The following is a 14,862-nucleotide window of genomic DNA, read 5'->3' as shown; positions in this document are numbered from 1 at the left end:
CACGAGTTCGAGATCGAGCCCCACGTCAGGCTCTGGGCTGATGGCTCAGAGCCTGGAGCCTGTTTCCGATTCTGTGTCTCCGTCTCTCTCTGCCCCTCCCCCGTTCATGCTCTGTCTCTCTCTGTCCCAAAAATAAATAAATGTTGAAAAAAAAAATTAAAAAAAAATAAAAAAAAATAAAATAAAGGCAGTGCGCTTTAACCTCCTTGTTTCGCAAATGGGAAGACGAAAGATCGGAGGCACGGCGGAAGGAAACCCCGGGATAAGCTGCCCATGTTGTGCATCGCCTCCTTGTTCCCACGGGTGACACCCCGTCCGGCCCAGAAGAGGTGGGGAACAGCTGTTCGTTCCTCTCCGCCCCACACCCAGGCCTCGGGAACGGCTGTGCTCTCCGAGGTGCGTGGTCAGAGCGAGGGGTCTGCCCGTGTATCGTGTTTATAGGGACCCCTGTTGGGTGACTGAGAACCCAGCTTGAGACCAGCTACAGTTCCCCTCCCCGGAAGAGAGAGAAAGTGTTCAAAGAACGAATTGGTTCGCGAACACCGTGTGTCTAGCGTGAGGTTTTTAGGCAGGAGGGTCTCTGTGTGTCCGGATCTAGGGATTCAGACGCTGTCCTCATGACTTAATCTGTGTCTCTTAGCCTCGCTCTCCTTTGGGTTAGCCTCAGTCTCCGATAAGCTCTTTCCCAGGACTTTGGGGGAAAAAAAATGTACAACAAATGTTTCTAATTACTGGTGAGGAAGAGAGAGAGAGTATGTTAGGACGGAGTCTTTTCTCTGGAGTTCCTCAAAACTGGCAGCAGTCGAGTTAGGATGCTGTTTGCAGATAGTGAGGGAACAGCATAGGCTTTTGCAACCCCATACGGCCCTGCCACGCTTTGGGGGCATCGGGCTTTCAGAGCGCTCTTGATTTTTTCTGCCGGCCTTGCCCTGACACCGGGCTGTCTACCCGAGCAGAGGACCTGGGCAGTATCTGCAGCCGGACTGCAACTGGGAAGTTACGACTGATACGGCGTGCGCAGTACGGAGCCACAGCACCTGGTCGGGGGACCTGTGGTCTGCGTGCGGCCGGGTGCAGCCAAGCCGACAGGGTGCCCGGGTTAAAGGGGGGGAGGCGGACCCCAGGTAGGAGGCCCAGCAGAGGACCGAGCAGAGAACGCACCTCCCGGAGGGCCCGATCCGGGGGCAGACACGGGAGCGGCAGCACTAGGTGAGGGTCTCGGAGGAGCGGCCGGCAGTCTTGCGGCTGGTGTTCAAGCGCAAGAAGGAAGGCGTGCTGGCGGGCTTCCATTCTGATGCCTTGGGGTCCCGCGTGCTAGTTCCTTTCTGTCGTTCTCGCTCCTGGGGAAGCTGTCGCTCCAGACTTCTGCGGGTCTTGCGTCTTCACCCCTTTTCAGCGACGATCGTCAGGGTGGGATTCTGTCAGCCTCTGGGGACGCCTGGGGCACACGTGTGTTCCGGACTGCAGTCACCACAGGGGTTTGCACGCCAGCTGGGGCTCGCATTTGAGACGCACCTGAACTACGGCCCCCTGGCTGCCCTGACGTCCCCTGCCCCTCCTTCACTCAGAGGATCCTGGGCCTGTGAATTGGCTCCAGCCTGGAATCCGTCCAGGCACCGTGACTTGCCGCAGAGAATCAAGTCAAACTTGTGTCCGCTGAAACCCGGAACTTTTCCCGTGGACACGGATGAGAAGATAGCAGGCCACCCTGTCTCTCCCAGCTCCGGTGACACTGGGATCAGGCAGCCGCCTGGCCGGGTCATTCCGACGGCGGCTTCAGGTCTGTCCAGGATGCGAGCCACCCCGGCTTCGTCTCTGAATGTTGTCGTAGTCGCATGGCCCTGCCGCGCCGGGCCCCACCCCCACCCCCCCGCCGTGCATTGAGGAAACCCCCTTGGATGTGCCTTCCTGGCCCACACCACACACTTGTGCACACGTGCCAGCGCACCCTCCGGGCCGTGTTTCGCACAGCCTTGGTGCAGGGATCGTCTGTGATAATGCAGCTCGGGGATTCTTCTAGAAGAAATCCACTCTAGCAGTCCAGTCTTGCTCAGACTGGTAGAGATACCAGGAAGGCCTGGAGTTTCAGTTGTATTTGAAAAAGCGTTGGCCACTTTTGGAACGTACTCCCAAGCCAGCACAAGCCCGTGGACCCCAGCATCTCCGTTGAGTGAACATTGTTGTGTGAATGCCCTGGGATCTCTTCTGTGCAGGGGAGGGTGTGTGATAGATTGCCAGGACCACCGGTACCTGTGGGCAGAATGACTGAGGGACTGATTCATCCATTCTTTGGTCTGTTCATTCACATCCCTTCATTCCCCAGCCATTCGTTGAGAACAGTGCTTTGCAACGACGTGGATGGAGCTAGAGAACGTCATGCTGAGCTCAGTCAGTCAGCAAAAGACAAGGAGCATGTGATTTCACTCATACATGGAATTTAAGAAACGAAACAAATGGAAAACAAAGGGGGGGGGGTTAAAAAAGAGGAAGAAGGACAAACCAAGAAACAAGACTCTTCGCTATAGAGAACACACTGGTGGCTGCCAGAGCGGAGGGGGGTGGATGATGGGGGAAATAAGTGATGGGGATTAAAGGGTGCACTTGTGATGAGCCCTGGGCGATGCATGGAGTTGCCAAATCATGATATCGGACACCTGACACTGATATGACACTTACACTGGAATTTAAGGAAGAAGAAGCATGGCGAGTAATCGGCCTTTAGGAGCGAAAGATATCTGCGTGGTTAAGAAAGAGAAAGGGGGCTTGAGACGGTGTCGTAGGCAGACAGTGACCGCATTTTGTAGAATGTGAGAGGCCACCCCGTGGGGAGTCTGCTATTCTAAGTGCAGTGGGAAGGACTTTAAGCCAGGAAGTGACAGAATTTTATTTTGTTTATACAACTTACCATGGTTGTTGTTTGGAGAACAGGCTTAGGGCGGCAAGCTTAGTGGTGAGGAAGCTTGTTAGAAGACAGCCTTTGGGTCCTTGGAGAGAAGTCACAGCGGCAGCTTGTGCCGGAGTAGCTAAGATCTAGCGTCCGCCTTTTCCCCAAACCCCTCTACTGCTGGTGCCCCTGCAGCCCGGAGCTTTGGGCTTCCGGGGGCAGCTGGCTGGTCCTGCCACGGGGTGGCCGTGAGAGCTGCTCCCTCCTGAGCTGGGGGTAGAGTTTGGATCGGACCAGGGTAGTGGCCCCATCGTGGCAGGTGGCTGGAGAATAATAACCTTCGTTTTACCCAGTGCAGCACAGATCAGTTGACAATTCTAGCATTTTACAGTGTTTCATTCGGTTAGCACACTTTTATGCTACTTTTACCGAATAGCTATATAAAACTTCAGAAATAAAGTTGTAATTTGTAACACTTGATATTTTAATATAAATATACATGGCGCCTATAAATAATTCTTTTTTTTAATTTTTTTTTTACCTTGATTTATTTTTGAGAGACAGAGAGAGAGACAGAGCACAAGTGGGGGAGGGGCAGAGAGAGAAGGAGACAGAATCCAACACAGGCTCCGGGCTCTGAACTGTCAGCACAGAGCCCAACGTGGGGCTCGAACTCAACAAAACGTTGAGATCGTGACCTGAGCTGAAGTCGGACACTCAACCGACTGAGCCACCCAGGCGCTCCGATAATTTTCTAAGGTTTTATTTATTATTTATTTTTGAGAGACAGAGAGAGACAGAGCGTGAGCAGGGGAGGGGCAGAGAGAGAGGGAGACAGAGTCTGAAACAGGCTCCAGACTCTGAGCTGTCAGCACAGAGACAGATGCAAGGCTTGAACTCACACGCTGTGAGATCATGACCTGAGCCGAAGTCGGAGGCTTAACTGACTGAGCCACCCAGGCACCCCTGTAAGTAATTCTATGTCACAGCAATTTAATTTGCAATCAATTTTTTAGTAGATTATAATATTTAAATAAATGTTCTTTAAAAGCATAATGTGTAAAAGCATAAAATTATACACACACACACACACACACACATAAAGTTATATAATTAATAAAATGTTTTATAAATTAAGGAATTTTTATCTTATTATATTTAATTATGCCCTTTCTTTTTCTTTCTTTCTTTCTTCTTTTTTTTTTATTAAAAGTACCAAGATACGAATATGCAGGGAGTTGTGTATGAATTAAACAGCTACATCGAACAGCGATTGGATACAGGAGGAGACAATCAGTTACTCCTTTATGAATTGAGCAGCATCATTAAAATAGGTAAGAAATGTTTTATATTCCTTCTGGTAGAACTTTTGAACCAAAGTGTCTTTCATTCTGTTGCAGAAAATGGAAAGAGTAATATACTTACTACAAGGCAAATGCAAGTCATTTATTTGCTTCTATTCTCGGGCTAAGTTTGAAGTGAAAATACTCTATTCTGACACGACCAGAATGAGTCAAACCTAAAACTTCCTAACTTACCCAGTCTCAAAAAAGTATCTGCCAGATGTGCAAATGGAATATACTATGCTTTCTAAATAAAGCCTAGTTTCTTTGCAACGTGTAGTTTTGTTGAATTAAGTCACATCTTTACGAAGGAAATCCTTAATTTTTAAGCGACACAAAGCATTTTAAATTTATTGGGGCAGATGGCAGATCTAGGTACTTTGATCCCCTCTTTTCTGATGGGGAAGCTGTGGCAAAGGCAGGCCAGATATTTGACCCAAGGCCGCACGAGTGAAAAGGAGTGAACCGTGAGTCTATAGGCAAGCGATCCTCCGGGAGTAATATCGGTTACCTGCCGTGGGAACTGCCTTCACATGGCCCTGAAGCAGGGTTAGGAGAGTTCAGCCGTGTTCTCTTTGTGAGGCTGCATGGGTACATGCATCATCCTCTTTGGGTGATGCTTGCCTCGCTTACTCACTATTACGAATATTGTGTCTGGTATTTTTTAGTACTTTAACAATTAAATCCAGTTCCTAAACGAAACATATTTTCCAATAGTTGTAACATTTAAAGTTTCACAAACATATTATTGCGTAGTGCATTGGCTGCTGTGTGCATGTGAGGATGTCACGTCTTAAAGTTTGCAATAGCTGATAAATAATGAATGAAAATGTTCTATGTCAATTGAATAAAGCCATAAATTGGTTGGCGCGATTCGCTGCATGACCGTTAATTATGTTAACAAGCCCTTTCACAAGATTCCTCTCTGAGGTCTCACCTTAAAGAATTCATACGTGGTCTGTTCTTCCATTGAGATTAGTTTCTTCCTTTTTTATTACTTTGGCAGCCACAAAAGCTGATGGATTTGCACTGTATTTCCTTGGAGAGTGCAATAACGTAAGTATCTGAATTTAGATTCTGGTGCTCTAGATAAGAACGTGTCATAAGCTCTTTAAAAAAGGTCAGCTGGGCTACAAACCACAGACACATGGCAATTAAGTACTTCAAACTCATTTTGTATTTCGTTTCTGTCTACGGTTGTTGCCAGGTGAAAATCTCACCAGCGTGGCAACGTTTGGGCATGAAATGTCACAGTTGACTCACTGTTTTGGTTTTGGCCTGTGGTGTCCTGTCTTATGAATGGCACCTCTAGACCGTTTTGTACAGAAGATGCTTCGCACTGTGGGCTGGGGTGTCAGGGACGGCGTATGCCCTTTTCAGCACGCTGCCTGCAGTAGAATAAAGCGAGGACGAAAGTGGAGCATTTCTTAGGTGAGTTCTTTGGACTTCCTGAAGGCCACTGAAACAGTGCAGGGACGGCGTTACTCCGTGGAGACCCCTGAGCCGCGGTGGCCGTAGCTCACACTGTTCCGTGGTGTGCCTGTCTTAGTGTTGCGTGCCACAGGCTGGAGCCTCTGTTTCTGTTGCAGCTTACTCAGAGCACAGCCCATGGTCAAGTGCAGCGTGCATAAGCAGTTCAAGATGTTCAGCTTACTGGCATTTGATTTTTGTTGTGACGTTAAAACCACACACGTAACATCTTAAAAGAATATTCTGAGCCAATAAGAATTACGTTCATAGGTTAACTGTATAGAAAGCGTTTATAAATACATTTGGGAAAATTTCACTGTGTATTTCTTATGTGTTAGGCATTGTTCTTGGAGATTTGGGGTTTCTTTTTGCACTGTGATGCTTGTATTCATGAGTAATCAGAATGTGTGCTATTTATGGTTTATAAAATGGTAATAGGAATAGAGACACAAGTATTCCGAGACGTTTAATGGTGCTCGTGAATAATACAGTAATGCAAAGGACGAAAAGTCGTTGCACAAAAATATTTCCCGGCCGATTCACTGAACCCATCGTTGATCCTTTTTGTTCCCTCCCCTTGCATCGTAAAAATTTACGTTACAGGATTAAAAGCTCTTTGGGGCAAGGACCTTTTCTTACTAATCTTTGCATCCACCCAGCACCTCTCCTAGTGCCTTCCATGTACAGAGACAAGAGTTCCATTAAGTTGAATTATTCAGATACCACTCCTGCTTCCAAAAACTTTATTTTTAAAAAAATTTTTTTTAACGTTTATTTATTTTTGAGACAGAGAGAGACAGAGCATGAACAGGGGAGGGGCAGAGAGAGAGGGAGACACAGAACCGGAAGCAGGCTCCAGGCTCTGAGCCATCAGCCCAGAGCCCGACGCGGGGCTCGAACTCACGGACCGTGAGATCGTGACCTAAGCTGAAGTCGGACGCTTAACCCACTGAGCCACCCAGGCGCCCCGCTTCCGAAAACTTTAAATGATACTTCAGACGCTGGTAGTTTTAAATGGCTAAGCTACTAAAATAACAAAGAGATCTCATTCTTCCCTGTTCATTCTAAAAATTTATTTCTAAAATTTTGGGACTTTTATTTAAAAATTAAGAATTCCTTTTAAAAAAAAACTAGTATATTCCTTTTAAAAAAAATTAGTATATTCCTTTAAAAAAAAAAAACGTGCCGGTGTGTATGTGAGCTCGGTGCGATCAGGAGAGTGCAAGTCTCATTATGACGCCCCTGGGATCTGCAGACAGCTCACAGGGCTTGGCCTTGGCAGCTGAGTACCTGCCGTGTGACCCTTTCCTTCAGTCACAGCTGTTTGTGGCCCAAACTTGGACCAATCCGGTTCTCTGATGAAACCTGGATGCTGGACTCTGCATTTCTAACTGTTGACACGAAAAGAAGTGAGTGAACCCGGGCACTCAGGGCCCCGTGGGATGACCCTCTTCTGCTGTGTGAAAGAGAATTGGAGGGGGTAGTGGGGGAAGAGTGGTTTCGGAGGTCAGAAAGGGCAGGCCACGAGAGGCCAGGGGTCTGCAGGCGGTGAGAGCCTCAAGAAGTGCTTGACTGGAGAGCCTGGGTTTAGATTCCCAGATCCCAGACTCTTAGTCACTTGGCTGCAGGTTTGGCTTTATTTTTGCAGGCTTGTTTGTACATTGACCTCCGTGAAGTAGCTTCCTGGAATATGTGACTTAGAAAAACCTTCTGTGTCCACAACATCTGAAGCATATTCTATGTATATCGCTTCTAATTCTTTTACTTCTGTAACTTAATTGAGGGGATGATAGTCTGTCCATCCAGGCTCTAGTCGGCTCTTTATTCTACATTCCTGAATTCCCGAGGTCAGCTAATGGTACTCGGCATGGTTCTCTCTGGGGTCACTGCTTCCTTGGTCCACGTGTGGCCTGGGAACAGCAGAGAGCGTGGCCAAGATGTGGCTAATTCTGACCTTCTCTGTCGAGCCTTCTTAGTATCGCATGCTTCTCCTTCGTAGAACTTAGCTGTGATTGTACATTTGTGCTTTGTGGGACGATTGGTTCATCTGGCTCTCTCTAGAATGTACGCTTCGTGAAGGCAGAGACCTAGGGGTACTACTGTGTTTGGTCGGCCACATTTTTCTTTCTGTGCGTTCAAGTCTTCCATTTGGAATCAGGTCTCTTCTATCCTGTAGAATTTCCCTTAGTGAGGGTACACTGGTGGGAGTCTGTCAGTTTTTGTTGGAGTAGGTCTTTATTTCAACACTTCCTTGAAATACATCTTTGCCAGATAGAGAATTCAGATTAATAAAAATTCTCTCTCTGTATATTGACTTTAACATAGTTGCTTTCGGGTTCCTTTTGGTTTTCTCTCAGTTCTTCAATATAGTTTTTTATTCCCTGGATATTTTTTCAAGTTTATCTTTTATTTCTTGGGATATATTAACTAAACCTCTTTTATATTGTTTTTTATTCACCCAGAATTTACATTTCTTGGCTTTTGTTTCACCCACCTGTCACAGCTGGTGGCTTATTTGCTTGTGTGTCTCATTTTATTTGATGTTTTGACCGTGAATCATACTCTTCCTCGGGCCTTTTAAAATGGGTGTTCTTGAGGGTTGTGTTGAAGTTCTTTTCCTGGAGACAGGATATGTATTCATGTTTTGGCCGGTCACCTAAGGCAATACCAATCCAGCACGACTTTAAATTATCTCATGAGATTTTTTTTCAGACTACAGAGTAGTGTGGATTCCAGCCTCACAGCCACATGATGCACAGTTATGATTTCTCAGAAGAGATTTTCATTTTCCCTCCAGCAGTAAATTCAAGACAATCTGGTGTCCTAGTAATCTCCTTGCGCCTGTAACTATATTGACCGTAACCACCAGCTTCGATGAGGCGCCAGTCCGTTCCGGTCCTGGCCTCCAGCAGGTCTTGTGTCCCGCGGTGCTTTCCTGAGGGAGGGTCAGTACATCCAGGCTTTGCTCGCTCTCTAGAAAAATCCAACTTGGGATTTGCTTGCCTCGCAAGTTCCGTTATTGACTTCTTTTTAGATTCCTGTGCATTCTGTCCATTCTTCTCAGCCCAGCAATGCATTAGAAAGGATTGAAAATGTACTTTATCCAGCCTTTAAAATTTTTTTAAATTGATTTTTTCAGGAGTATCAAATTATCTAATCTGCCCTATTGCTTGAACAGATGTTGACATACTTCTAAAATGTAAGCCAACCATATTAATAAAATAAAGCTTTTTTTTTTTTTTGGTTGGGATGAGCAGATACACATGTATTTTCTTCTATTCCTTCCTTTGTAAAAAGGGGCATGTTATAGATATTTGTAAATCTTTTTTATTTTATTTTACATATATTTAAAAAAAATTTTTTTTTTCAACGTTTATTTTTGGGACAGAGAGAGACAGAGCATGAACGGGGGAGGGGCAGAGAGAGAGGGAGACACAGAATCGGAAACAGGCTCCAGGCTCTGAGCCATCAGCCCAGAGCCCGACGCGGGGCTCGAACTCACGGACCGCGAGATCGTGACCTGGCTGAAGTCGGACGCTTAACCGACTGCGCCACCCAGGCGCCCCATACATATATTTTTTAATGTTTCATTTATTTTTAAGACAGCGTGAGCAGGGGAGGGGCAGAGAGAGAGGGAGACATAGAATCTGAAGCAGGCTCTAGGCTCTGAGCTATCAGCACAGAGCCCCACGCGGGGCTCGAACTCACAAACTGCGAGATCATGACCTGAGCTGAAGTTGGATGCTTAACCGACTGAGCCACCCAAGCTCCCCTTGTAAATCTTTTTTAAATTGCCTCAGGATTTTGAATCATAGTTATAAAGCCTTACTTAAATAACTCACATATATAACAAAATGTATATGCTTTAGTGAAAAAATTATAATAAGGTAGCCCAAACAGACTGAGATAAAATTTTTAGTCTGTATCAAAAATTCCAAGGATTAAGATGGACACAGAGAGAATTATAAAATGCTTATACTTATAAAAGTATTGTTTTCTTTTTTTATAAATAAGAACCAGCAGAAATTAATTAATTTCTGAAGTTGATGCGTTGATAAATATAACTTGAATAAAATTTATGTATGTCAGAAGTTCCCCTAGTAGAATTAAAAACCCACATTAATATTGTTGGAGAGAAAAAATTGAAAGAAAACATGGAAAGTTCAGGAAAAGATAGAAAACAAACGAAATAGTGTTAAAACACTAAAAGTAAAACATAAAATAGATTGTGGAACTCTCTACCAAAATATGTCACAACAAAATTACAAGTAGGATAGACCCAGTTACTGAAAGAAAAAAATTGTAAGTTAGGTTTAAAAAACTCACAACTGTCTTCTGTTTTATAGAGGCACATATAGAAAAGGACTTAAGAATGATTGAAAATAAAAAAGAGAATTTTAGGTGAAGCAGACCTATTCCAGAAAAATGAAAACAAAAGGAGAGAAAGTACCACAGGATCAATGACGAAGATGAGTTTGGGGAATAAAAGCATTAAATTGGAACAGGAGATCACTTGGCATTTATGAAGGGTTTAGTCTGCAACAAGGGGAGACCTGTTACTTAGTTTACCCAATAAGTGTTGATGCGTTAAAATTTGTAAAACAAAACAGTCACACCAAAAAAAAAAAAAAAACCCCAAAAGGACAGAAATATACAATAGTGTTTTAGTGATTGACAAACAAAAATACAATTTGGAGAATGTTAGTAGTATCTGCAAGTAGGTTTATCCAAAAAGTGTGTGTGTGTGTGTGTGTGTGTGTGTGTGTGTGTGTGTGTATATAATTTTAGGATTTACCAACATGGGTTTCCCTTTCCTCTTTGGGTTAGATCCTACTTTGATGTGTTTAGCCCCCATTGAAGAGTTCAGATCTCCATAATGGCTAAAAACAAGGAAATTAAACAAAATTAATGTGCAATGTCACTTCTTGGGAAAAAAACAAGTATAGTTACTGGGATATTCAGACAATTAGGTTTACAAAAATGAATTGTCGTATTGCTACAACCCTGGGCAAGGCTGTCCACTGTGGATACTGCAGATCCTTGAAGCATCTTGTATGCATTTTTGAGCATTAATAAATAAGGGACAAAATAAGTTAATTCACGAATTCAACACATTTTTATTGGGTACGATTACATGGTAGTAACCTCAGGTACTAGAGACACAGTCATAAATTAAAGGATCTGTCCCCTTGGGATGTGCCATTTTAACCTATGGATTTAGAAAGAGAAAAGCCATATAAACAAGGGAATCTAAAGACTTTATACAGATATGAGGTATTTACTGACCTAATTAACAAAAAGAGAAGACACAGTTATTTATGTTTAATAATCTGGAAAATAAAACAGGATGAAAATGATAAATTATGAGAGGATACTTGTACTAATAAATGTGAAAACGTAGGGGGGAAATGGTCAGTTTTTTTTAAATGTTTTATTTTATATTTGAGAGAGAGAGAGAGAGAGACAGAGTGCGAGTGGGGGAGGGGCAGAGAGAGAGGGAGACACAGAATCAGAAGCAGGCTCCAGGCTCCGAGCTGTCAGCACAGAGCCCGACGTGGGGCTTGAACTCACGAACTGCAAGATCATGACCCGAGCTGAAGTCAGACGCTTAACTGACTGAGCCACCCAGGTGCCCCACAAATGGTCAGTTTTTGAGGAAAATGTAAATTGTCCCATTTAATGCAAATAGAAAACCTAATAGACCAGTAAATGGAAGAAACTGAAAACGGTATTAAAATAAAGCTCTTCTAAAAGCCAGTAGGACATGTATTCAGCAGGCTGTTGAGTACCAACCTTGTTTGGGCAGTTTGCTGTCCCCGAGAGCAGTGGTGAGCCGGAATGGGCTCCCTCGTTCAACACCCCACCCCCAGTGCTCTTCTCTTTCATTTCCCCCCGCACCCCCGCCAGCCCTTCGGGAAAGACGGGTCCCATGCTGTGCACACTGTTTCAGAGCTGGGAAGAAGGACAGCTTCCCAAAGAATCATGATTCTGGAGTTGGCGCCTGTGAGTTCCAGTTTACCACTTTGTGACTTTGACAAGAGTCTTAAACTTCCTGAAGCTTAATCTAACTTCCGTTGGTGAAATGTTATGTCATGGATGCGATTCATTCAACAAACCACTTAAAATACTTTTCATGTGCCAAAAATCTATGCTAAATCGATGAGCATATGAAGATTATAAAAAACAAAACAAAGCCAAACAAAACATTGTCATCAAAGAATGTAGGGGAAATCGAGAAATCCACAGTTGATTATAACATCTGGTCTTGAGTGCAAACGGAGAGAAACCCCAGGTGTTCTGGGATGCCGAATTTGAGGGGGTCTTGGCGGGGGGATCACTTTAAAAACAACTCAATGATTAGCTCTGTGTCAGCGGGGCCTGGAAGACCTCGCACTTAGTAGATAAGACGGGAAATAAAGGACTTTCTTAGGTAGAAGGAGCAGTTTGCGACAGGTCGGTCCAGAGTTAAGGCACGAAGGAGTGTATTTATATGTCCTGAGCCTCACCAGGGGCTGACATCGATGTGTACAAGGTGCTGTTGAAATACTTGTTGGAAACCTAGTTTTCCTGGGATAGGATTTTGCTTAATTAAACTTTTACTGTTTTTACCATTTTTCTCTTCCATAGCTGGTCTTTTACTCTGATACATAACATCCTTTATAATATTATCATTACAGTTTTTTCTTGTGTTCTCAATAAGAGTTGTTTGGAAAAGCGTAAAACCTTTCGAACTCCTAAATTTTTAATTCCTATAGTACATTCTTACCTGGCTTTTCATATATTGGTGTTAGAATCAGTTTAAAGAATCAGCAAGTAGTTTAAAGGAATCGTGTGACTTTCTTCAACTGCACAGTGAACTTCAGTAGGTTAATTTTAAGACTCCTGCAGGGTGGGGGGTGCCAGGTGGCTCAGTTGGTTACGTGTCTGACTCTTGGTTTGGGGTGAGTTTAAGCTCTGCGACAGGCTTTGGGATTCTCTCTCTCTGCCCCTCCCATTCTCTCTCTCTCTCTCTCTCTCTCTCTCTCTCTCTCTCAGAAGAAGAAACAAACAAACTTAAAAAAAAAAAAGTCTAAAAAGAATACTGCAGAGTTAGTTCTGTCTTTAAAATTCCAGGTGGATTTGGGGCCGGGTGGTCATGCCCACGTGCATAGATCTAAATTCGTTTACTAACCACTGCCATCTAGTGTCTTGGGAGAAAAACAACTTAAGGGTAAGCTTAAGTGATATATTTTTAAAAGTATTTCTAAAATTTAACTGATTGTGAGTTGAACCCTTAACATAAGAAATGAAGTTTCATGAATAAAGTGATCTTTGAGTTGCGTATAGGAAGGAAGATGAGAACAATGTCTATCACCGGAAGTATCTAATTGATGTCAGTGATTTTCCCATTTCACCAAAAAATCAGTTTTTTTAATTAAATCGTGATAGTCTTTTCTAGTGTTCGTTTTTCCATCAAATTGATTTCTCCAAATTTGCTTTTTTTTTTAATAATTTGAATGCTTCCTTATTGCTTCACTGAGCCAATCTACTGCTCATGACAACTGTTACCAATCTTAGCGGCTTTAAATTACCTCATCTTAGAAATAAGCAGTATTTGTCAAGTTGCATGCTCTGAGTGCAGTTGATTTCTTCTCTGGAAAGAGTAGGGGTGGTTCTGGTTTGAAACTTTGGAATTTTTCCTTGTTTTTAGTTGTTTTTATCTCTAGCCTCTAAAATATGTTTGTGCTGATCAAAGCTTTCATAGATTTATACAGTGTTAGAGAAAGAATTAATTTTAGAGACTCAGTTCAACATTGGATTTTATAGATAATTGATGTATTTTAAGTACATGCGTAAGTAGTCTTAATACAGTCTAAAATATTGCATAGTGATGTTTGATGGAAGTTTCTTTTCACCCTCCTATAAAAATAATATTTTTTAATCTTAATCATATGAACATCCTAGTCAAACCCATATGCCAAAGATCATAATGATTTTTTTAAATAAAGTTACTATTTCCTTTGTAAGTTTCCCTAGAACTTACACTCATTATTGATTAATGCATTAATGCAGCCCCCGTTACCAATGAAAAATGCAAAGTCTATCTTATAAAATAAACTGTGAATGCTTTGAAACATTCAGAACCAAAGCAAGACTTGCCTTGTCAGACCACAAAATGTACTACAAACTTGTCGTAATTAAAACGGTACGGTAGACCGATCAGTCTACTGGCACAGAGTTGAGAATTCAGAAACAGACCCAAGTATTTGGTGGAGGTGTTAGTTTAACCACTGGGGAGTAACTATTCAGTACACAGCTGTCTGTCTGCTTATTTCTGTAGGGTAAATAAAGGTAGGTTTCGTAGAACTTCCCCATCCCTTGAATACCTGTAAAATTCAGCCTCTAATTCAGAGGTTTGTTATTGACTTTTTCTGTTTGTGATAATAGCTGCCAATCAGTCCGTACAACTGCGAAGGTCATAAAGAACCCATTACTGGACACGTAATTCAAGCCAGGGACTGATCTTCAATCAGAAATGGATGTTATGAAGGGAACTTTTGCACAGGAAATTGTATGGAGTAAAACATAGAAACAAAAAAAGAACAGGAAAGCCCCTAATGCAGAGGGGAGAAAGTGAAACCACGTCAGAAACTGGTGTCAGTCCGAGGCTGGTCCTCATTCTCCCTTCCTGCCGGAGCCCTTGGCCTTCATCTGACAACTTACTCAATACTTCTTAGCACTTGTCCTCAGCTCCCATTTGGAAACATTTCTATCCCGTAAATATGAACAAAAATCAGAAGGTAATTGGTAAAACAAGGATAAAGTCTCCACAGTAAAGAGCTACTTAACTTTTTGGTAATTATTTATTGTTTACAGGTTTTTCAGATTCAATCAAGTAATTGAAAGATTTCCAAACCTTTTATTGTCAGGAAGCCCAATACATAGACTAGCTTTCCAGACAACCTTGGTACGGTGTTTGCTTATCTGTTGCTTGTGCCCCATATATGAACTCTATAGAGGCAGTAAACATTTTATGATATTAAATACATGATCTCCTAGTAATATAGGGATGTATAAGCTCTTCTTTCATGATTGACTTCTGAAGGTTAATTGTAACTTAAGATATTATTAAATCTAGCTGTGGAGGGCATATATCACAAAGCCATGCAAAAACCATGTCTGTTG

At 43.1% G+C, this 14,862-nt stretch overlaps 1 protein-coding gene across 6 annotated transcripts in view; it reads left to right on the top strand.

Annotated features, from left to right (window-relative positions):
* PDE10A (phosphodiesterase 10A) overlaps positions 1–14,862 on the top strand; it is a 619,063-nt gene that overhangs the window by 512,342 nt on the left and 91,859 nt on the right. For all 6 annotated transcript variants that reach the window (XM_023254564.2, XM_045058341.1, XM_045058340.1 and 3 more), the window contains 2 exons: positions 4,098–4,218; positions 5,234–5,283. In XM_023254564.2, coding sequence (XP_023110332.1) covers positions 4,098–4,218; positions 5,234–5,283 — 171 coding nt within the window. The remainder of the gene's footprint in view (positions 1–4,097; positions 4,219–5,233; positions 5,284–14,862) is intronic.

The sequence above is a fragment of the Felis catus genome, chromosome B2 (assembly GCF_018350175.1).
Source record: "Felis catus isolate Fca126 chromosome B2, F.catus_Fca126_mat1.0, whole genome shotgun sequence".
In the NCBI taxonomy this organism is placed as follows: Eukaryota; Metazoa; Chordata; class Mammalia; order Carnivora; family Felidae; genus Felis; species Felis catus.
Note: the sequence above shows the minus strand (reverse complement) of the source record. Positions and strands in the feature narration are given on the sequence as shown.